This window comes from Schistocerca piceifrons, chromosome 11 (assembly GCF_021461385.2).
Source record: "Schistocerca piceifrons isolate TAMUIC-IGC-003096 chromosome 11, iqSchPice1.1, whole genome shotgun sequence".
Classification (NCBI taxonomy): Eukaryota; Metazoa; Arthropoda; class Insecta; order Orthoptera; family Acrididae; genus Schistocerca; species Schistocerca piceifrons.
In genome coordinates this window covers 125,545,202-125,568,174 of record NC_060148.1, presented here as the reverse complement: position 1 = coordinate 125,568,174, position 22,973 = coordinate 125,545,202, and the positions used below count along the sequence as shown (strand labels likewise).

At 41.4% G+C, this 22,973-nt stretch overlaps 1 protein-coding gene across 2 annotated transcripts in view; it reads right to left on the bottom strand.

Moving 5' to 3' along the window:
* Positions 1 to 22,973, bottom strand: part of LOC124720434 — a 103,952-nt gene that overhangs the window by 7,415 nt on the left and 73,564 nt on the right. Inside the window, exon 6 of one of the 2 annotated variants that reach the window (XM_047245786.1) lies at positions 15,465 to 15,642. The exons of the other annotated variant lie outside the window; for it this stretch is intronic. Coding sequence (XP_047101742.1) covers positions 15,616 to 15,642 — 27 coding nt within the window. The 3' untranslated portion in view covers positions 15,465 to 15,615. Of the gene's footprint in view, positions 1 to 15,464; positions 15,643 to 22,973 lie in introns of those variants that run through there. 2 annotated transcript variants of the gene reach the window in all.

Here is a 22,973-nt window from a genome sequence, read left to right as displayed (position 1 = left end):
GTGTCCAACAATCTCTGAACTGTTACAGGTGCATTTTTAATGAGGGTGGCATCCGTCTGATTTAGTAGTGGCCCCAGGTTTCCAGAAATTCTGTTTTGTGTCAGTCCTGTGGTGCAGGCTCTATCTGGTGATAATCACTCTTCAAATCCATTGTTGAAAAATATTAGCATAACTCTAAATTATCCATAGTTTCTGTGATGTTTGGGAAAGAGTAGGCAACCGTTACTGTTTTCACATTTAGGTGCATCTAATCAAACCAAAACCTATATTTTTTACACAACTATTCCGCTGACATTACATTCTTCAGTTATTCCATCTTTCAGCTGTTGATAGATTTATAACTCCTAAATTGGGTGAAAGTTCCTAGCTATTCTGTATGGTTTGTGGTAGACTGAGGATTTATTTCCTATTGGTATGCAGTGTTATGTAATACCCGTACCTGATAATGGTCCATTTGGAAAAAATAAATCATTTAATTCCAAAAGTAGTTTTGTTCCCTGTTTCCTATTGCTTCCCTCTAGAGGCTTCACTTTTGCTGGCAATTCTCCATGGCTGACTCCCCACATGTCCCATTCTTCTTCCTCCTCCAAGGTATTCATATTAGCAATTAACAAATGATTTGTTAATCATATGCCCTATGTGCTTAAATGGTACATAGAAACAGGTATGTGCATGATATGTCTGTTAAATAAACAACCCATGTGATCTAATACTTCATTCTCTTCTAATGGTCCATCACACACAAAATTCCTACCGGCAAGCTAGACTCAACAGTGACCCAAAGTAATTTCCCAGTACCCTTAGATACATAATCATGTGTATCAAGTCTTTCTATGGGTGTTCATGGTTTAATTGATTCACCTTTCGCAACACTCTCTTTGCCGCCTCTCTACCTTGACTTAACCTAACTGAACCATTTTTCTGCCACGTTCCACCCTGTGTAGCTGGAAGTTGATTATGGCACAATGCTGATAAAAGAAATCTAATCCCAGAATCATGTCATAGCCCTCAATTTAGTGTGCCACAATCTCTAATTATTGTTTCAATTAAGCCGTATCCAGGTGGATGCCCAAGTCCACTGTCCTAATGGTGTGATGTCTTTATTCCCACTCCTTGCTGTCTGTGCTGTGGTGGGTCCAATTGCTTACTTATTCACATCACCATGAGGCTGGCGACACTTCGTCCTTACATGGCCTGTTTGTCCAAACTTGAAATGTTTCATATTAGTTGCGAACAGTGTCCATTTGCCCTGCATTCCAGTCAACAAATTGATCTCCTCACACTCTGTAGTTAACTGCACTGCTGTGCGCAAATCTGTGGGACATCCTGTACACACACACTTTGTCATTTCTGCATGCAGTCCACTTAAAAAAGAATTGAAGACCCTCTGCTCTGCTTACTGCAAAATGTCAGTGACCTCAGCATCCTACCCTAATGCATTAATTTTTCTCATCTTATCTGCAAATTTTTCCACAGTTTTTGTATTTTTCTTAGTTATTGCCGCTAGTTGTTCCCTGTAGTGTTTGGCAATATTTTGCTCCATATATCTTTGAATTAACCCTTCTTTAAATTCTTGGAATGTTGTGGCTCCCTTCAGAGCTCCTGTATACCCTAAATATGTTTATACTTCCCCTGTTAGTCTCTTTGGAACAGTCAATATTACTTCATTAGACCAACCTTGCATCTGAGCAAGATACCGAAGGTGAAGACCTGGTCATTGTCAGTTGCTTTACCAGGACAAGTAGCAATTAAACTTTTGTCTGACAAATTTACACTCTGTTGAACGATCGTGATCTTGTCAACCCACAAAGTTCGTTATTTTCTGCTGGTAATTGTGCTACATTTTCTAACAATATGCATACTGCTTCTGGTTATGACACACCTGATGTCTCTGGTTTTATTGAAGCTTTGTCCTTCACAACACTCACTTTGAGAACTAACGTTCACAAGACAAGAAAACAAAATACATTAATTTTATTCTTATATGTAATTATGAGCCATTTTGACTCCCAGCACTGCCTAGTCGTATGGCCCAAGTGATTACATGTGTGACCTTTTCCTAGAAGTGATTTCATACATTGCACTTAGTGACCCTTGAGGTTACACTGTGCACATCTAACAGTCACAAACTAATCATACCTTCCATTACCTCTAAGCATAGAAATATCAACGTGTTCTCTATTTGCTATAAAATCTACTTCATAATATTCACAACTGTCAGATGTCTTTTCCACGACCAAAATATAAGAACTTTCTTTTTTTGGTTCTTGATTCACTGTAACATAAGGTGTAGGTTCTAACGTAGGTCTACAAAGAGATGACAAAGTTCTGACATGAGTGTTGCATGACTCTTGGAGTGTCACATGTGGAGAGTGAAATGAGACGTCAGGGTGACTGTAGATATGTTTAATTGCTTTCGTTTTTTCCAACCCTCAGCCATAGTACATCAGGAACAGCTTCGTAGAGGCTTCCAATTGCCTCTCATGTGAAATAGTAGACATCTGGCATTGCTGACAGTGCAAGGAGCAAGGCTGAATATGGGGGTCACTCAATGCCGCTGTCAGCAGTCTCTGGCTGCAACAGTGATGACACCACAGTGGTGCAGCTGATGATGGCCGTGAACTTCCTCCAGTGAGCAGCCAGCTCCCTCATGCCTCATAGCAGGCTACTCTGAGTAGTGCTCAAACGGCTGACCCCATACTGCATTCTAGGATGTCACTCTGGGTGTCGCAGGCTTGTGGGTGTTGTTCGCTCTGATATTGAGAGAAGAATCATTTAGTACATGAATGGCTGAACGTTTATACATTCCAGACTATGTTCGTTGAGGGCTTCAGGCAAATATTTTAACATGACTGTTGGCAGGTGAGGAAAGGCTCCTGCACTTCCGCTAATGTACTGCAGTGTTGGCTGTTGCTATATGATGCCCAACTAACTCAACTTCGCAACATCAGTGGGTCATGTTTAGCTGTGCAGCATGTGATACTCCCACCCACCTGCGGCTGGCTCTGTTGCGGCTCAGTTCTGCTCTTGCGTTTTTTCAGACCAAATTCAGTTGACATGCTACAGACAAAACCCAACAAGGACTCTCACCAGAGAGAGCATTGAAAGGGCCTACAATCAAACTAGTGTGTCAGTGGAAAAGACAGTCATGGTGTAGAGTAAGAGAAGACGTTATGGTCAAATATTTCAAGAAGTACAGCACAAGTAATGCTCTGATGGGCAGTGAAGACCATCTCTTATATGAAGAAGACAGTGGTCATGAAGGAGAAGGAGAAGTTAAATTTTGATATTCAGGGGCCTTTACATCAGTTCGGTTTTATACACTAAGAAATTTTTTTAGCCTGGCTTTGCAATCTAATATTAATATTTGTAACACTGTTACTTTTTAAAAAGTGGTTAAAAATGATAGTGTGCTTTATAGCCCACATCCTCTTAGTCTAAAATATACTGAGGGTCTCACTGAAGCCTTCACCGACCGTAATTATCCTCCCAATCTTGTACAAAAAGAAATCTCTCATGCCTTATTGTTGCAGTCTCCCATTGTCTGGCCACAGAGGAGCATTCCCCTTGTAACTCAGAATTACATTCTCCACCATTGTTTTGACTACCTCTCGTCATGCCCTGAAGTGAGAAATGTTCTGCCCATTATCCTTCCCACACCTCCCACAGTGGTATTCCACTGTCCACCAACCTTACACAATCTACTCGTCCATCCCTACACAACCCCTGCTCCCAACCCATTACTTCATTGCTCATACCCCTGTAATAGACGTAGATGCAAGACCTGTCCCATACATTCTCCCACCACCATCACAAGCATTACCTATTGCATCAAATACAAGGCTACCTGTGAAACCAGTCATGTGATCTACAAGCTAAGCTGCAGCCATTGTGCTGCATTCTATGTGGGTATGACAACCGACAAGCCATCTGTCTGCATGAATGGCTGTGAAAATAGTGGACCACGTGGTTGCTGAGAATGCTGCCAAACATGACCCTTCATTTCAATGACTCATTCACAGTCTGTGCCATATGGATCCTTCCCACTAACACTAGCTTTTCTGAATTGTGGAGGTGGGAACTTTCCCTACATTCACATAACCCTCCTGGCCTCATCCTTCATTAGCCATTGTCCTCACCTATTCGCCCTCCTGTTCCATTGCAGCACCATACAGCCCTCATTCCACCATCACACCCAGTCTTTTTACTTGTCTTCTTTTCTGGTAGCCTCTTCCCCACCTCTCCCCTGCCCACTGTGTAACCCCCTGATAGCACATAGCTGCCCTACACTCTTTGCACCTCATCCTTGTTCTCTCCCCAGCAGCACTGTGCTATACATCACCACTACCCTACTATCCCTCCCCCAGTGGCCACTCCCATCATGCAGTAGTGCTGCTGCTGCTGCTGCTCACAGTGTGGTTGCAGTCTTGTGTGATTTTTTTTGGACGAAAGACTTATGGGCCAAAAGTTTTATTTGTGAGAGACTTTTTGTTTATCATCTCTGCAATACGATGAGTGTCAACTTTGCTTTCCCCTGCTGGTCCAGATTAGAATAGGCTTGAGGTATCCCTGCCTGTTGTAAGAGGTGACTAACAGGAGTCTCTAACTTTTTGGCCTTATAAGTTCAGGTACCATTTTATGGTTTCATCTGCCTCTTTCCAAATTCTACAGAAGCACAGGCTATATGGGAAGGACACCTTATGTGGTGCACGAGTTATCCAAATAGCTCCCTTAGATTTGATCTCCTGAGCCTCTTGTCATGGCTTTGGATCTCCACTTGCAATTCAACTATTTGGATGAGGACACTTTCCGGGGTATGTCATCTTCTTACATTGTCTCCTGTACTCTTTTGCCCCCATGACAGTATTAGATTTCTCTGAGCCCAATATCCAGCATGGTAGTCAGTTCGTTGGGGGTGGGGCCATCTTGTCCCCTGACAACACAGGGATAGCACTGCTGATGCTTGGGCTGTAAACTGCCACGTATGCCAAGGAGTAGGTACCTGTCTTCCTGGGGCATCAGGACTCCCAGAAATGGTCATCATGCCAGGTGGCCTTTGCTGTGGCTGGGTGCTGCCCATGGGGAGAGGCCCTGATCGGAGTCGGTGGCATCAGGGTGGCTGACACACAATGAAGCGTACTAAGTCATCTCTTGCTGGTGACTGTACAGCACCTGCAGTCTCTAAGAAGGGCAAGATCATCTACAATGCTGACAGATATGATCCTAAATCATTTCCCTACCTTGCTACACAATGGGAGGAATGTAGTGCTACAGAAAGAAGAGAGCCATATTCACCTTGGTCAGGGACTCCTTTCTACCTATGAAGCTTCAATTTTTTGTTGAACATCTTGAGGATAAGTTTGAGGAAGTGACAGCACTGGCAAAGATGAGAAGTGGTGCAGTCTCGATTCAGACAGCATCCTCAGCCCAATCCCGGACATTACTCGCATGTGACTAGCTGGGTGATATTCCTGTTTCAGTTACTCCCCATAAAAGCCTCAACATGACCCAGGGGATTATTTTCCATCACGACCTCCTCTTTGCAGTCTGAAAAGCTCCACACCACTCTAGAATGGTGGTTCATTTTATCTGGCAGGTTTACAGGGGACCCAAAGATAAAAGGGTCGCTACTGGTGCCTTCATTTTGGCCTTGGAGGGTGATTCATTGCCTTAGAAGGTCAAGGTGATGGTTTACTGTTGTGATATTAAACCATATGTCCCTCTTCCAATGCAGTGTTCTAAGTGCTGGAAATTTCGGCATATGTCTTCATGTTGCTCTTCCAACGCCACATGTTGAGACTGCGTATGTCCACTGCATCCAAATACTTTCTCTGCATCTCCTCCCACTTGTATCAGCTGCGGTGAGCAGCACTTCTGCAGCTCGCCAGACTGCACAGTACTCCAAAAGGAGTGGAAAGTAATGGGAGTACAAGACCCTGGACCATTTGACTTATCAAGAGGCTAAATGTAAATTTGAACGATTACACCCCACTCAGTTGACGTCCACATATGCTGCAGCTACATTACCATCGCCATCATAAGTACCTATTTCAGGAGCAAGGACCCCACAAACGCAGGGGAGAAGCAACAGCATCCTCTGGCTCATCTTGTGCAGAAGAGGTTCCTTGGGACCTAACTAATGCTGCAGCAGACGCTCGCCAGTGGCTAAAGGAGCCAAAAGCTGCTGAATGAGGAGCTTCACATTCTTCCTCTGTGCCTGAAGCTACTTGAGAGAAGTCCTCCCAGCAAGCCCCTAAAGAGAAGTGAGAGGGCAAACAAAGAAGTCTGCTAAGAAAAAGAACCCTCCAGTGGCCTCACCACCACCACCACCACCACCACCACCACCACCACTACCTACCAATTCTGCACCTGTCGATGAGGTGGAGATCTCAGCATCTCCTGAGGACCTAGATGCCACTGATGCCTCATCCACAATAGGAATGGATACAAATGCTCAGTCATTGGCAGCAGGTGACCCTGAGGCATAACCTGCCTTCAAGCATGCTTCATACCTTCCCAGCCTTATGATAACGTCGTCCTCCAGTGGAACGGCTGTGGTTTTTTCCACCACCTGCCTGAGCTACAGCAGCTGTTTGGCTTTACACCTGCTTTCTGCATTGCCCTCCAGGAAACCTGGTTCGCGGTAATGTGGACCCCTGCGCTTTGTGGCTATAGGGGATATTACAAGAACTGTAGTGAATATAATAGTGTCAGGTGGAGTTCGTGTCTGTACCGCACACAGTATGCAGTGAACCTGTGCTCCTTCAAACCGCTCTTGAAGCTGTGGCCATCAGGATAAGGATGACACAGGAAATAACTTTCTGCAACGTACATCTTCCTCCAGATGGTGCAGTACCCCTGAACACATTGGCTGCACTGATTCATCAACTACCTAAACCTTTCCTACTTTTGGGAGATTTTAACGTCCGTAACCCCCTTGTGGGGTCACACTGTGCTTAATGGCCGAGGTATAGATGTCGAAACTTTTGTGTCTCACCTCGACCTCTGCCTCCTTAAATACAAGGGCCCTCCACACATTTCAGTGTGGCTCATGGCACTTACTTGGCCACTGATTTATCACTCTCCATCCCAGGACTTATCCCATCTGTCAACTGGAGAGCCCACGATGACTTGTGTGGTAGTGACCACTTTTCCATTTTCCTGTCACTCCCACAGCGCCATTCCCCCAGATGTCTACCAGGATGGTCTTTAAACAAGGCAGACTGGGAAGCTTTCGCCTCTGCTGTCACCATTGAAACTCCCCCACATGGTACCATCGATGTGGTAGTTGAGCAGGTCAGTAAAACGATTGTTTCTGTGGCATAAAACATGACTCCTTGTTCTTTAGGGCGCCCCCAACGAAAGTCAGTACCTTTGTGATCGCCGGAAATCGCTGAGGCTGTTAAAGAGCATCGGAGAGCTCTACAGCGACATAAGCAGCACCCTTCCCTAGAGCAACTAATAGCTTTTAAAGGGGTCCTGCCCACGTTCACCAGCTTATAAAGACGGAAACAGGCGTGTTGGGGCAGGTACATCTCGACCATTGGGTGCCATAAGTCACCGTCCCAAGTCTGGACAAAGATCAGACGTGTTTGTGGGTACCAGACTCCAACCGATGTTACTGGCATTAACATCAATGGCGTGTTATCTACCAATCTGAAGACTTTGCTGAAACTATGGTTGAGCCTCTGCATCAGAGAATTATCCCCCATCATTTCCCACCCTCAAACGGCAAATGGAAAGGAAAGACCTTTAGTTCACTGAATGTCACATTGAACCTATAATGTTCCATTTACAGAGTGGGAGTTCCTCAGCGTCTTTGCACATTGCCCTGACACATCTCCTGGGGCAGATAGGATCCACAGTCAGATGATCAAACATCTTTGCTGACTACAAGTAATACCTCCTGAACATCTTCAACCAGATCTGGTGCAGTGGCATTCCAGTACTCAAACCCGGCAAAAACCCACTTGATGTGCATATGTATCGGCCCATCAGCCCCACCAACTTCATTTGTAAGCTGTTAGAATGTATGGTATGTCAGCGATTGTGTGGGGTCCTGGAGTCACGTGGTCTACTGGCTCCATGCCAGGGTGCTTTCCGCCAGGGTCACTGTACGATTGATAATCTAGTTTCCCTCGTCTGCCATCCAAACAGCCTTTCCCAGATGCCAACACCTGGTTGCCATCTTTTTTGATTTACGAATAGCTTAAGACACGACCTGGCGACATCATAACCTTGTCACATTATATGAGTGGGGTCTCTGGGCCCCGCTCCCGATTTTTATCCAAAATTTCCTATCGCTCCATGCTTTCCGTGTCCATGTTGGTGCCTCCCCACAGTTTCCACCATGCCCAGGAGAATGGCGTCCTGCAGGGCTCTGTATTGAGTGTATCTGTATTTTTAGTGGCCATTAACGGTCTTGCAGAAGCTGTCAGGCCATTGGTCTCAGCTTCTCTGTATGCAGATGACTTCTGCATTTCGTACTGCTCCTCCAATACTGGTGTTGCTGAGCAGCGCCTACAGGGAACCATTCACGAGGCATAGTCATCATGGCCCTAGCCCCCAGCTTCCAGTTTTCAGCTGTAAAGTTATGTGTCACACACTTCTGTCTACTTCATACTGTTCATCTGGAACCAGAACTTCACCTTAATGATGGTCCACTCACTGTAATGGAGACATATCGATTCTTACGACTGGATTTCAATGCCCAATAGATGTGGCTTCATCTTCATCAGCTGAAGCAGAAGAGCTGGCGGCACCTAAATGCCCTCTGCTGCTTGAACAACACCAATTGGGGTGCAGATCACTCTACGCTGCTGCAGCTCTACACAGCCCTTGTTCAATCCTGTTTTGACTACGGGAGTCTGGTTTATTGTTTGGCGACACCCTGAACATTACATTTACTCGACCCAGTGTGCTACTGTGATGTTTGACTGGCAGCAGGAAGTTTCAGGACGAGTCCAGTGACCATGCCAGAGTTCCTCCATTGAAGGTTAGGCGTGCACAACTGCTCGCCAGTTACGTTACACACATTCATAGTTCTCCTGAGCATCCGAACTACCATCTCCTTTTCCCATCCACGGCATTTCATCTCCAACATCAGGGCCCAGGTCAGGGCTTAAGATTGCGGTTTGCATCCGATCTCTTCTGTCTGGAGTCCTTGCTTTTACCACCTATGCTGTAGATCCATTCACGTACACCTCCATGGTGTACACTGAGGCCGAAACTTTGCCTGGTCCTTTCACAGGGCCGTAAGGACTCAGTTAACCTTTCGGCTCTGTGCTGTCACTTCTTCTCGGTTCTTGACATGTACCGGAACCATGAAGTGGTTGCCACTGACAGCTCAATGGGTAATGGTCAATTTGCCTTCACATATGTTCATGGAGGTCATATTGAACAGCACTCCTCGCCAGATGGCTTCAGTAGTGTTTGAACTGCAGAGCTGGCAGCCATTTCTTGTGCTCTTGAGCGCATCCGATCATGCGCTGGCGAGTCGTTTCTTCTCTTGAGGAGCCTACAAGCTATCGCCCAGTGCTACCCTCACCATCCTTTGGTAGCGACCATCCAGGAGTCCATCTGTGCCCTGGAATGATCCAGTCGATCCCTGTTGTTTGTGTGGACCCCATGCCACATTGGAAATCCAGGTAATGAAATTTACAACAGGCTAGCCAAACAGGCTACATGGAAACTACTTCTGGAGATTGGCATCCCTGTAACCGACCTGCGATCATTATTATGCCACAAGGTTTTTCAGGTTTGGGAGATGGAATGGCATAATCTCAGTATGCACAATAAACTGCGTGCGGTTAACACATTGCTACTCCTCTGTCGCGAGGACCCACCTCGGTGACATTGTGGCTCACGTATGACTTGTCATGCACATCTTGCTGGACTGCCCAAATCTAGTCACTCTACGGCGGACTTTTAACATTCCCAGCACCATACCTTCAGTATTGGGCAACAGTGCTTCAACAGCAGATTTTGTTTTACATTTTATTTGTGAGGGGTTGTTTTATCATACCATCTAGTTTGGGTGTCTAGCCTTCTCTCTGAGGTCGCCACCCTCCCTCCATTTTAACTCTGTCGCACTTTCTTTGCATTTATTTGTCTTTGTGGTCGTCTTTTCCCTACATGTATTCATCTTACCGTGCCTTTTTGGGGTGGAAAATTCAATATGTTGCAGAGTGGCTGGCTCATCCTCTTTTATTATTGTGATCAGCCAGCCTAGACCATATGCTCTATGGTTTTAATACCTTCTGCTTCTCCTTGTGGTGTATGTTTTTCCCATTTTCTTCGTTCCATTTGTTTTATTGTTAGGTGTGGTGTTGAGTGTTTACTACCTTGAGCCTTGCTTGTCAAGAGAAAGGGACTGATAACTCTGCAGTTTGGTCCCTTTATACCCAAAACCAACCAACCAACCAATCAACTTTGTTCTTCATAATATTGTTACATTCCATCAATGGTTTTCCATTACTTGAGTCTATACTTGCAGGACATCAGTGCTGTAGTTGATGCGGCATTGAAATTTGGGCTATAATTCTAACATTTCGCAGTTATGACCAACTGAAAGGACAGCTTTTAAAGATAGACATTCTCAAGTTGTCTGTTACTCCACTCCACTGGAGCCACACAATGCCTGAGCAACAAGTACTACACTGTTGAGGAGGTAAAGTGTTCGTGAAATACTGTTTTGGTGTTGCTTTTATGTTTCGTTCATTGTGTAAGTGTGTGGTTTCTAACCTGTAACTGGAGACAGAGATCTCCTACTTTAAATATTTTTATGTTGCAATGCACAAATGCAGTGTAAATGAATGAAGGTCATGTTATAGTAGTAGTATAGGTCTCTGTGTGTGTGTTTTTTTTTTTTTTCAAATTTACAGCTGGCGTTATTAAAGTGAAGTACATTTTGTAGGAGTTTCACTGTTCTTAACATAATTGGCATGATCAAAATGTAAATCAAAAATAGGTAACTTAATTTCATAATAATTCTGAAGTTGGCTAGGTTACTTATTGTCATCTTGTGGTGTGTATATGTAGCTTCAGAATATGGAAACATTAATATTGTTAAAATACAGGGTGTACATGAAGTCAAAGAACACTTTCAGTTATTTATTGCACAGCAACTAAGCTTTGTACATATATCATACATATTGCAGTTTGAAAAGAAACTCTGAAAGTTGTTTTCTTATGAACACTCGATATGCGAACCATGAGTGACCCAGCAGACATCAATACGGTAATCGAATTCTTGCCATATCCATCCCAGCATGTGTCTCGTATGTACTCCAGTCACTTCACTCTTACTGGGATGTCCACTTCTCTTTGCTGGGCATAAGCAACCTGTCATAACGAATTTGTTGTGTCAGTGGTAAATGGCCTTCCTTGTTGGTGGCTTCTTACTGGTTCTAAACATCTGTTGAAGAGCTGTAGCATACTCGTTTTTGTCAAACTCCAACACACAGAAAGCTTGCTCCACACCTGAACTTGCTGTGCTGACTATCACCGGCAAATTACCAAAATATGCTGTGCTGGTGGTATACATAAAAAAACATTTTCATGTTTCTCTTCAAAATGACATATGTTTGCTATCTGTACAATGTTTGGTTCTTGTGCAATAAATGATTGAAAGTTTTCCTGGACTTCATGTACTCCCCGTAATACACTACTGTTTTAAGAGTATAACACATTTAGAGGCAGTGGTCTGCACCATGCCATGATAAAAGGACTGTAGAACAGTAGAAACATAATATGTGATTTAATTGGTAGAGAGTCGTGTGCGCATAGGCCCAGTATTGCCTTCTTTTGTGTGATAGGCCAGGTCAGTGTTACACAGCACTGGGTGCAGAGATGTCATATGAAATAGCAACATGTAATCAAGTGCCACTATTCCTTGCCAGTTTCACAAGGTGAAATATCGGTGTGTGTGTGTGTGTGTGTGTGTGTGTGTGTGTGTGTGTGTGTGTGTGTGTGTGTGTTCAAATGGGGCAGAATTATTGGTTATTCTGTCATGTTGTGGCTCACACGAGGCAAGCTGCATCAACAGTGAGGCAGATGTGGAAACGGTGGAGACCAGGTACTGGAGGACACAATATGACCACAGTGTGAGATGAGCACAATCTTGTCTGCTTGCAAGGTGTTACAGGAACTGCATAGTTTAGCAAAGTAACACTAACAGTAAGTGGTCCAAAAAGTGCAAATAATGCACAGAAAAGGAAAATTAACTTCAGGTAATTGGCAGCATATTAAGAGAAAAAGACTTCATGATGGTGGATTGCAACAGAAATCACAAAAGGTAAGGTAGTTCCTGCGAAACAGCCACCAATGCAAGTGAGTGGAATAATGCTGGATTGGTTTCTTTGGTTTTGTAAAAGGACATATGTTAATAGAATAACATGAGTCCTAAATGACAGCATATGTGCCCTGTAGAGTACATGGCTCTAACAACATACCTGATGTGCATCTTCTGACAATATGGTAGTAAAAATAAGTAACATGGATAAAACTAACTATAGTTATGTCTTTATCATTGATGAAAGAGTGGAATACACACTGCTATATTATTAAGACAATGTGGGGTATGACACTTTAATTGAATATTGGGTAGTAATATTGACAGCATGATTCAGGATCATGTATGCAATACTGAAGTGTGTTCAAAAGAAGGATTCTAGGACATTTAAGTATGTAAATTAAATTAAAGTTGTGCAAAGAATACCATGCCTTGATGCACAATGAAAAGTCAATTAACTTGATAAACTTCACGTACATAGGTGTGCCAGGCAGACGAAAGGAAGGTAAGACAGACGGTACAGCATTGAAACAAGCTACTTTGAAATACGAAGTCCAGTCAAAGGAAGTATGTCAAACATTGCTTTACGCATTCTGAATCACCCAGCAATGAAAACTCTGTCTTCAGCATAAACTGGAAAGTGGAGTGACCACTCCTGAAGATGGTTGAGGAAAATATTTGTGTAGGTCACAGCCATATCAAATGATAAGTCTCTAATTCGGGAACTCGGTTTCAGTTTCTCAAAGTAGGAATAAATCTCCGAAGAATTTCTGTACCACAATCTCAATCTGTTCAGAATTTTTCGCTCGTTTATGCTCGCAGCTTCAGGTGAGATACAAATGCACAACATGGAACCTGGGTCAGTTGTCATGCAAAAGCAGACCGAGCATACAGACTGCTAAAAGACAACACAGAAATGGCTACAAAAGAACAACAATATAAATGTTACATGTGTTGACGTACAATAGGTTCTACTTTGTCATACATTGGCACATTCCATGGTATTCTGCCAGAGACAGCTGCCATCATATAATTTCATGGTTCGTGACTTCGGTACTTAACTAACACAGTAAATTTAGGGGATGAATCTGATGCAAGATTTGGTTCAGCCAAAATAGTTTCCAGTTTGATTAAATTTGTTATGCTTGAAGGTGGTGTGGAACACAAACTAATTATGTGGTATGACCACCATGTTGGGCAGAACAGTAACTGGAGAATTTTAGCACTTTATTTTGGTCTGGTCAACTGCAAGTACTGTGTGAAAAAACATAAAAAGTTATTATGTTCAAGTCACAGTTTCCTACATTGTGACAGGAACTTCGCTACGATTGAGAAAAGAAAGTGTTAAAAGTTATGGCTCCTTTAGAATGGAAGCATGTCACAGCTTAGACCTCTGTTGAACTTTCAAAACTGACCATTCAGAAGACGATGGAAGACTTCAAGGGCATAGGATCTGTTGAGCTGGTTATCAAAACACCACATGCTTTAAAAATTACTGGTGTGCTCTGGTTTAAGTTATGCAGTGACAATCCTTGAGGCATAAGGATGCTTCATCCATGTGGAAGACATTTCATTTTGAAACGTGGGTGTGAACATGAGGTAAAAGAAATTCTGTTGCGTTTTGCTTTTTGGTTGCTCTACAATGGGGTACTGAAACTTGTAAGGAGAAGAAAAGTGATCTATTGGATGTGACGAAATACATGGAATCAAAATTATAAAAAACATTATGAGTGTAATGTGCCAGCTTTGGGTCTCCACTTGATAACAAACTCATGTTCTATTATTTTAAGACCAAAGTAATGGGTTTACAATAAAAATCCGTTTGTGTCTTGTTATAATTTTCCTATTTAAAACTTTGAGACTCTAGGTAACCTTATAGTTGAGTGTGATTATACAGTAATGTTGTATATCAGTTGCTATACACTGTTTTTCTGTTACAATAGTTATCTATTTTCTAAAACCTACCCTTAGTGCAATTTTAAAAAGTACAAGCAAGTATTTTCAACAGTCTGCATCTTCAAACAACACATATCTGCTATTACATTACTATTAATGGTTTTTGTCAATTTCCTAAAAAGTCCAAAATGTGCCCTTCAGCGTTATTCATGCACATGCTTCATTTTGCTATGATTATGTGCGTCTATCAGGTGACACAGATAGAGAATGCGATTGACTGGTGCCTTCTTCCAATCACTAGGAAACTTTCATGGGCTCAGAGACATATGATATGCTGCTGTTAGAGAAGGAAGTAGTTCATTGTAATATGAGCAGTATTACACAGCCATCTCATATGGTCCAGGTGCCTTTTTTCTATTAAGTGGTTACACAGTATAAAATCAACAGTTATTGATCATCTCAAAATCTGTCATTTTGATGTTTATACCGGTACTGAAAGGAGGAACTCCATTACAATATTCCACGATAAAATAACTTTGGAAGAGCAAATTGAATTTTTTGGCCTTGTATTATCTGTTACCTTCAGTTTGTGTGACAGTAGGGTCACTGATGATGGTTTCAGTCCAGCTACTGACACTGTGAGCTTACTCCTTACTGAGTAATTTCATTCAAGACGTGTAATGTTAATGTTTTGAATTTGGTCCTATGATGTACTGAGTTTCAGGCTAGTGACCAAATCTGATGTTGGAATGTACCTCTACAGTCCCATGCATGGGTCACAGCCATCCACCACTGAGTATCTACCCTGTTAAAACCACCAGCTGTCTACACTATATTTTGTCAGTCAAGCAACATCTAAAAGTATGAAGTTAGGCATATATTGCAATAGTTAATGTATACTTAAACATGTTGTTTAAACTGAATTTAAATGCAGTGAAAACTAAATAAGGAAATGTAAATGCAGTGGCAAAGTTAAGTTGAATGGTGTATACTGTCAATGTAAGACTCAAAAGTAGAAATAGCCATACTTAAAATCATTAAATTGAATTATATAGGTTCACATAGCAAGGTTGAACACTTCAGACTGATAATAATGCAGTTCAATTATGTGAATAATATTTGACAGATTCCCCAGTTACATAAGCTACTTTGAAATCAGAACTAAAATCTAAGTTCCAACTTTGGGTCAATATAAGTTCATTTTTCACGCTGTGTCACTGTCTGATCAAAGTTCAACACAAAAGAGAACTATCAGCTGCACAAAGTGAAAGTTCTTCAGTCACAAAACATACAACAATGAGAAAATGTGAAAATCCTCAAATTTTGCTCAAAATCATATCGTCCATACAATTTTAGAGAACTTAAGTCGCACAACTGGTTGGCTGCCCAGAGACTTCAGTTCAACTACTGTCAAAACTTGCGCAGGCTTAACAGAAACTGTTCACCAGCCCAGACTGTGTGAAAAACACAAATATATTACCAAAGGGCATGAGGCACAAAAGCACTGCTTATTTAAAACCTCAAGAAACCATACAATGCTAGTCAGCTCCAAAGCATCTTACAAAAGTAAATCGAACTAACAGTGATCGAAAGTACATTGTTATTGTTGAAACTAAACAACTTCAAATAAGCACCTTCCCATGATGTTCACTTTGAGGCTTACCAAACATTCTAAGATTGATTTTACATTACATATCAGTGAAGAAACGTTACATTGCCATCATATTCAACTGTTAAAATAAGCAAATCTAAGGAAATATTTCTCTACAAACAAGTTTGTCATATCAGATGAGATCATAATTTTATGCTCATGTACATGGCGCTTTAGGTTACTATGTAGCACATACCAAGTGTGAATTACAACCAATTGAACTCGGCCCATCTTGATCTCACTGCATAATAGTCAATTTGTCAAAAAAATACCTAAACACAAATTCACTAAGGATGATTGATTTGGTTTGATTTTGGCAGGGAAGCTAAAACAGCTTTGATCTAACCTGACACTGCCTGCACTGAAACAGTTTGTGTGGATTGCTCCCTGTGTATGTAGTAAAGCCAACCAGTGCCCTTAGGTAGTGCAAGGAGTCCCTTTACCAGTTCTTTGTTAGACACAATTTCTCCACTTCTAGTTGCCCCGAAATTTCTGCCCCTCTTGCTGTGGTATGTAGGTGTTATTTGAAATTCTCATGGCTGGTCATCATCCCAACCATAAGTTTAATATTTTTCCTGTTCAAGCCTAGGATTATAGAGCTTCTTTTAAAACATGGCTTTGGCATAATTATCTTACCATGTTTTGGTTATAGACCTTGCTCCAGTATTCTATGTACTATCTTGTAAGCCAGTTCTGTAGTTCTAGTTTGATCATAGTCGTGGTGGTTGTAAGGACAGGTTAGGGTCCAATGAATGGAGTCTTTGCCCCCATCCTGGCCAGTCTTTAGGATTGTTCATTGCCACCGATCTCTGAGTGGCCAGGGACCCACATTAGGTTTACCCTATTGCTTCCCCTAGCTCCACCGGAGCACTGTGACATACTACAATAATCTTAGATCTATTTGCAGGAGCTACCAATGATTTCAAGGCTGCCTGGCTGAATAGATACTACGGTCCTTGTAGCAACTATGTACATTCTCCTCCACACACACACACACACACACACACACACACACACACACACACACACCCTGATTTCAGTAATTTCAGCTTGGAATACCAAGGCCAGTTTTCCTAGAGTGATGATGCCCTCCAGTCTTCGCTGAATCTGAGACACCCCGACCCCAGCACCTTGGTCTGATTTCTACCCATATGGTGTCGAACTGCTTTTTGCACTGCTCTCTGCTTCCAATTATTATATTGTTAGGCTTGTTAAAGCAGTTGGAGTTATTATGTAGTTGGTCTGCATTTCTCCAGCCATTCATATATTTGCCCCACTTACTGATTTAGTGTGTGTGTGTGTGTGTGTGTGTGTGTTGGTGTGTGTGTCCCATTGAGATCCAGTTTTTACCAGTTTTGAGTCTGTATGCATCAGCTGCTGCCTTCATCTAAACCCAAAGGTGTAGTGGAGGCATGTCCAGCATGGCTTCCATCTCAGCAGTTGGTGTGCTACTAATTTTCCCTGTTATGGCTAACCAGGCCAGTCTCTTTACCTTAGCAAGCTCCTTAGCTGCAACCTGATTTTCTACCTTCTTCCACAACAATACGGTCCCATAGGAGATCCTAAGTCTAACTGCTGTGGTGTATATCCAGTGCATACCTCAGGGTCTTATGCCCCAGTTTTTGCCATAAGCCCTTCTGGTACTCACTAGAGTACAATTCGCCTTCCAGCAGATAATCTTAATGTGAGAAATTCATGTTAGTTTCTCAGCTAAGATTACCCCTAGATATTTCACTATCCACTTCACAGGTAGGGTTTCATTGAAAAGCTTTACATTCCAACTTGAGTGTTGTATATGCTTCTTTGTGATTGATACATCAGTCTTCTTGGGATTAACCTGTACATCCTGTTTAATGCACCAGTCTTCCACAATGTCAAGCGCACCTTGTGCCAAGTATTACTATGACAAGGTCATCTGCTTATCCTTGGCAAAAACATTGACTGGAATTTAGTTCCTAAATGAGTTCATTCACCACTAGATTCCACAAAAGGGACAAAACTTCTCCTGGTGGAAAACCTCTAGTGGCGTTAATTGCCATTTCATTCATTATTGTGGCCTCCACCCTTCTTCCACTAAGTGTGGCCCTAGTTCACCCACATATAGAGGTCAGTAGGTCATGCACCTTCGCAGCCCTAACCATGGCATCGAAGGCTGAATTACTAAAAGCCCCCTCGATGTCCAGGAAGATGCAGAGGGCTATTTCTTGAAAGCAAAGTGCTTTCTCCACCCTCCCAACAAATAGATGGAGAGCTGTCTCATTTGATATACCTGGTCGTGTGTGTTGGGGTTTGAATGCGCAGGAGCCCTAGTTAACCTCCTCTCCCCAACATATACATTAACCAGACTCATTGGTCTCATATCCTTGGCCTTGTTATGATCAATTCTCCCTGGCTTTGGAATAAAGCAACCTTCACTGCCCTTCAGGCATTGGGAATGACTCCTGCTGCTAGGCTAACCCTGAATAACCTGCACAGGACTCTTACTCTTTTTCAAGAGAGATGGAAAGATGCCATCTGGGCCAGGTGGCTTGAACAGTTAGAATGTTCCCACTGCCCACTGGATTTTACTGAAATTGTCACACTCCTTAGCCAATTCCCAGTCCTCTCTTAGAGCGCCTGAGAAAAATGGCTGAAATGGCTCTGAGCACTATGGGACTTAACATCTATGGTCATCAGTCCCCTAGAACTTAGAACTACTTAAACCTAACTAACCTAAGGACATCACACAACACCCAGTCATCACGAGGGTGCCTGAGAACCATTGTCTTTCAGGGGTCACATTCTGGTCTATGTTATCAGCCAGAGCATATTGAGGAAAGTAAGTTTTGCGGAGCAGTTCCAGTGTCTCGTATGCTGTCTTTGTATATTCCCCTCCTCCTTCCTCAATGTACCTTCTGGATTAGTTGGTACTCTAGTGAGGATTTTGTGAAGCCTGGCTTGAGATAAGCACCTCCTCATGCTGGTCACTTTAGAACCTTATGAAACCTTCTAAGATAAATACTACATTAAATATCAGTGAAAACATGACAAACTGCCATCATATGCAACTGTCAAAATAAGTAAATACAAGAAAATATTTCTATACGAACAAGTGTATCATATCAGGTGAGATAATAATTTCCTGCTCATTTACATGGTGTTTTTGGTTACTATGTAGCACATACCAAGTATGAATTACAACCATTTGAAGTGGAAATATCTTGATCTCATACTGCATAATAGTTAATTTGTCAAAAAAAGTACTTAAGACACATTCACTAAGGATAAAGGTAAAGGTGTAGTGTAAAATATGCTGTCTTTTTGTGTATGGAAGTGTGGAGTATATTTAGCTCTGGTCAAATTAATCGAGTAGTTTGTCAAATTTTAGATACCCTGGATCCAGTTGAGTTCCAGACAATTTATGTATTCACTGTACAGTTTGATGTATTGGTTATGCTTGTGGCAGTTTTGGCTTACCAGTAGTACAATTTAGTGTTACTGTAATCAGTGTTTATAAAAATTGATATATTAGTGATGAATTGAATTTTAGTGGTTTTTTATGTAATATTTGTGAATAATATTTTATAGCTGGGAAGTGACAAATTAGCAGTTAGCTATAAATCTGGTTTTTTGAGACAATGGTCAGCAGAGTTAGAATATTTCATTTGTTGAATCCTTTGTTTATTTCTGTTCCTCGCTTATTTTGGCCACATTCATATTTTGTTCATCAGTGAGTTTATGAGTATATTTAAATGTGTGACAAAAATTCTACTTGCTCTCATGGCACTGACCTTGGAAAAGTCCTAAAATTCCTCAAAGCTACTAGTGCAAAAGTTGTATAATGTGAATTTAAATACTGCCTTACAGTCGTTAGCTTACTCTCACAGGAAGGTATTCCCAATGGATAGCAGATTAGTGGCATTTCTCGTGGCATGGGAGGAATATAGTTCACCACAGCAAAATATTAAGTGTATATTTGTTGGTGTTTCAATGTTAAATGAGAAAAGTTCTGTGTCAATCATTTGAATTTAGATCCAGGCTCTGTCTTAGGCACTCAAAAAGTTTGGTTTTGGTCTGAAAAGAATTTCTTAGAAAATTGACAGAGGTGTGTTTTGGATCATTATCTATATATATATACTTACATTATGAATATAATAGAGGGAAACATTCCACATGGGAAAAATATATCTAAAAACAAAGATGTGACTTACCAAACGAAAGTGCTGGCAGGTTGATAGACACACAAACATACACACAAAATTCAAGCTTTCGCAACCAATGGTTGCTTCATCAGGAAAGAGGGAAGGAGAGGGAAAGACGAAAGGATGTGGGTTTTAAGGGAGAAGGTAAGGAGTCATTCCAACGCCGGGACTGGAATGAAAGGGGGGAAAAAAGGACAGGTATACACTGGCGTGCACACACTCACATATCCATCTGCACATACACAGACATTTGCCTGTACAAATGTCTGCTTGTGTCTTTGTGTGCGAGTGTATACCTGTCCTTTTTTCCCCCTTAAGGTAAGTCTTTCCGCTCCCGGGATTGGAATGACTCCTTACCCACTCCCTTAAAACCCACACCCTTTCATCTTTCCCTCTCCTTCCCTCTTTCCTGATAAAGCAACCGTTGGTTGTGAAAGCTTGAATTTTGTGTGTATGTTTGTGATTGTTTGTGTGTCTATCAACCTGCCAGCACTTTCGTTTGGTAAGTCGCTATATACTTACATTGTTGTATGATCTTGCTTGTTCACTAGATATGTAACCACAGCAGCTTGAAGCTCTTGCTGGAATGACACATACATGTGTTGCTCTTTTGTGACTGCATGCAAGCAGTACTGGCAGCATAACACAACTGCAAAGTATTTCTGAGAACTGCTGTAACCTAACAAAACACTCCAAATACTGTTCCCTGCATATTTGCAGAGACACTTTGACCTACTTGCTGTAATATGTTTGCAGTACAAATACAATTGCTGTGCTTTACTGAGATGGTATTAGAAATGTGGAACAATATTTTTTTTCCCTTCTCAATTACACGCCAGCTAAGGTTTTACATTTCTTTATACTACTCCTTCATCTGTACACTTTCTTGTTTCCACTCAGGTGACATCCAGTTTCTATTTTCTCTTTTTGGAACTATTTTGCTGTGGAGTATTTATCAACTCAATTCTGTTTCTGTATTTGGTTTTAAATTTCTTGCTTATTTATACAAGTTTCTTGTAGGTCTTGGTGCAGTTCTGTAAGCCAATGAGTTCTCTTCTTAAGTTTTTAGTACTTCTGCACAGTTTTTCTTTTTAGTATGATAAGATTCATTAGCTTTCTTTGCCAAATTTTGTCTCCAGTTATTTTCGTACATATTTATCTATACTTCTGTATTGTTTCTGAATTTAAATGTTTGTACTGGTGTTCTGTTTCCTAATATCTTTTCTTTTTTCATAATTTTCTCTATCATTTGTTGATTCTAAAATTAGTGTTTGTGAGTCAGATCTGTATTCTGGCCAAATGACTGCCTTGCAAGTTGGAGGTTCTGCAATTTTGGAGAAAGAATTTTTACTGTAAACATCTTCTGTTAATAGAAATCCAAAGACCATCTTTCATAGTCTACCTTTTGTGGCTCCATTTTCCCCACCATTCGGCTACATGAGTTCTCATAGATCCTTAAATTTTTCTTCCCCTGATACTTCGTATTTGATTGGGATATTGCAGTCCTGTTACCCACCACTGCTTCTTACCAGAGGAGACGAGTAGTCATGCTTCTCCTACCGTTTTTCTTTCTCTCTGTTTTGTGCTTTCTCTACACTGTGAGTATTGCTAAATTATCTACAAAAGTTGAACAGACAATTTTGACATCCATTTTCTAACCAAGTAGTATTCAATTTCTGGTATTGGATTCTGACAACTGCTCCATGTGTTCAATGTTCACTTTTCTAGTATGGTCTGAAAGAAGAATGGAGTTAGTCCTTTGCCTTGGCTAAAGTATGTTGTTATCTCAAACGAGGCTGTAGTTTTTTTAAGAAGACCCGTGTTGTCTTCTGTATTTCAGATTCTGTAAGAAGTTTGAATAAAAGCAGTCTTGCTTTATAGTTATAAGCCTTCTAAAAGTTTACAGATGTATTCCAATAGTATTTTGCTCCTTTAGTCCTTAACAATTTGCCCTTCAGAGGACCATCCTGCCCTAAGCTATCTCTAATATATCTCCTATTTTGGGATTGTTAGTGTTGTTTTCTCCTTGAACTTTTCGTGGAATTTCTTTTAATCTTCTGTGAACATGGCTATCTCTTATTACAGGCCAGGAATCTTACTTTTATGATTCAGTGATAATAGTCAATTTCAACAGGTATCTATGTCCGACTCTGGAAATCATCACCTTCTTGGAATTGTGCTTCATTATTGGCACATAAGCTATCGGATATTCTCAAATCATATTATTGTTGACCTCGTGTCTTTTTAGTGGTGTATGGGGGGGGGGGGGGGGGGGTTATCTGCCAACAATTTAGCTAAATGCCTTTTTCTTACCACTTTTCCTTTTTTCTTACATCCACAGTCAGGCAGACATAAACATTTTCTCCTTGGACTGTTATGGAAAGTATTTGTTCAAAATTAATTTGGCAGCTGTACAATTCTCAAGTGGTAGCCCAGTGTGACATCTGAATCCTTTATAATTCTTTTGAGGTAATACTTTCCTTGTGTTAACCATGTTCACAAATTGCATATTCATCAAAAGACAGGAGTCTTCATAATCTGTATGTCCAGACAATGGTAGTACTTCATGTACTAATTTCTTTCAGTCATGTCATACTGCACGTCTTAATATCCACTCCCTAAGCACTAGTTATGACATTTAATAATTTTGATGTAGTTTATAGTAAAATGTCACTGGAGAATGGCATAAGTCAAAATTCCAGTTGTGAATAAATATATGTAATAGCACTTTTATGCAGAAAATGTTCTCATCTGCATCCTCTGATAGTCTGAGGATAAAAATTTAATAAAATTTTTATGTTTTCCTCTAGCACTTCATCAGATGCTTCTCAACACTGTTCTCAGGACTGTTTTACTTTCTGAATTGTTCTTGTTACCCTGATTTACTATTGCATGTGCATTAATTATTGTGTACCTCTCATCTAAATATTGAATTATGGCAGGGAGAGAGTCT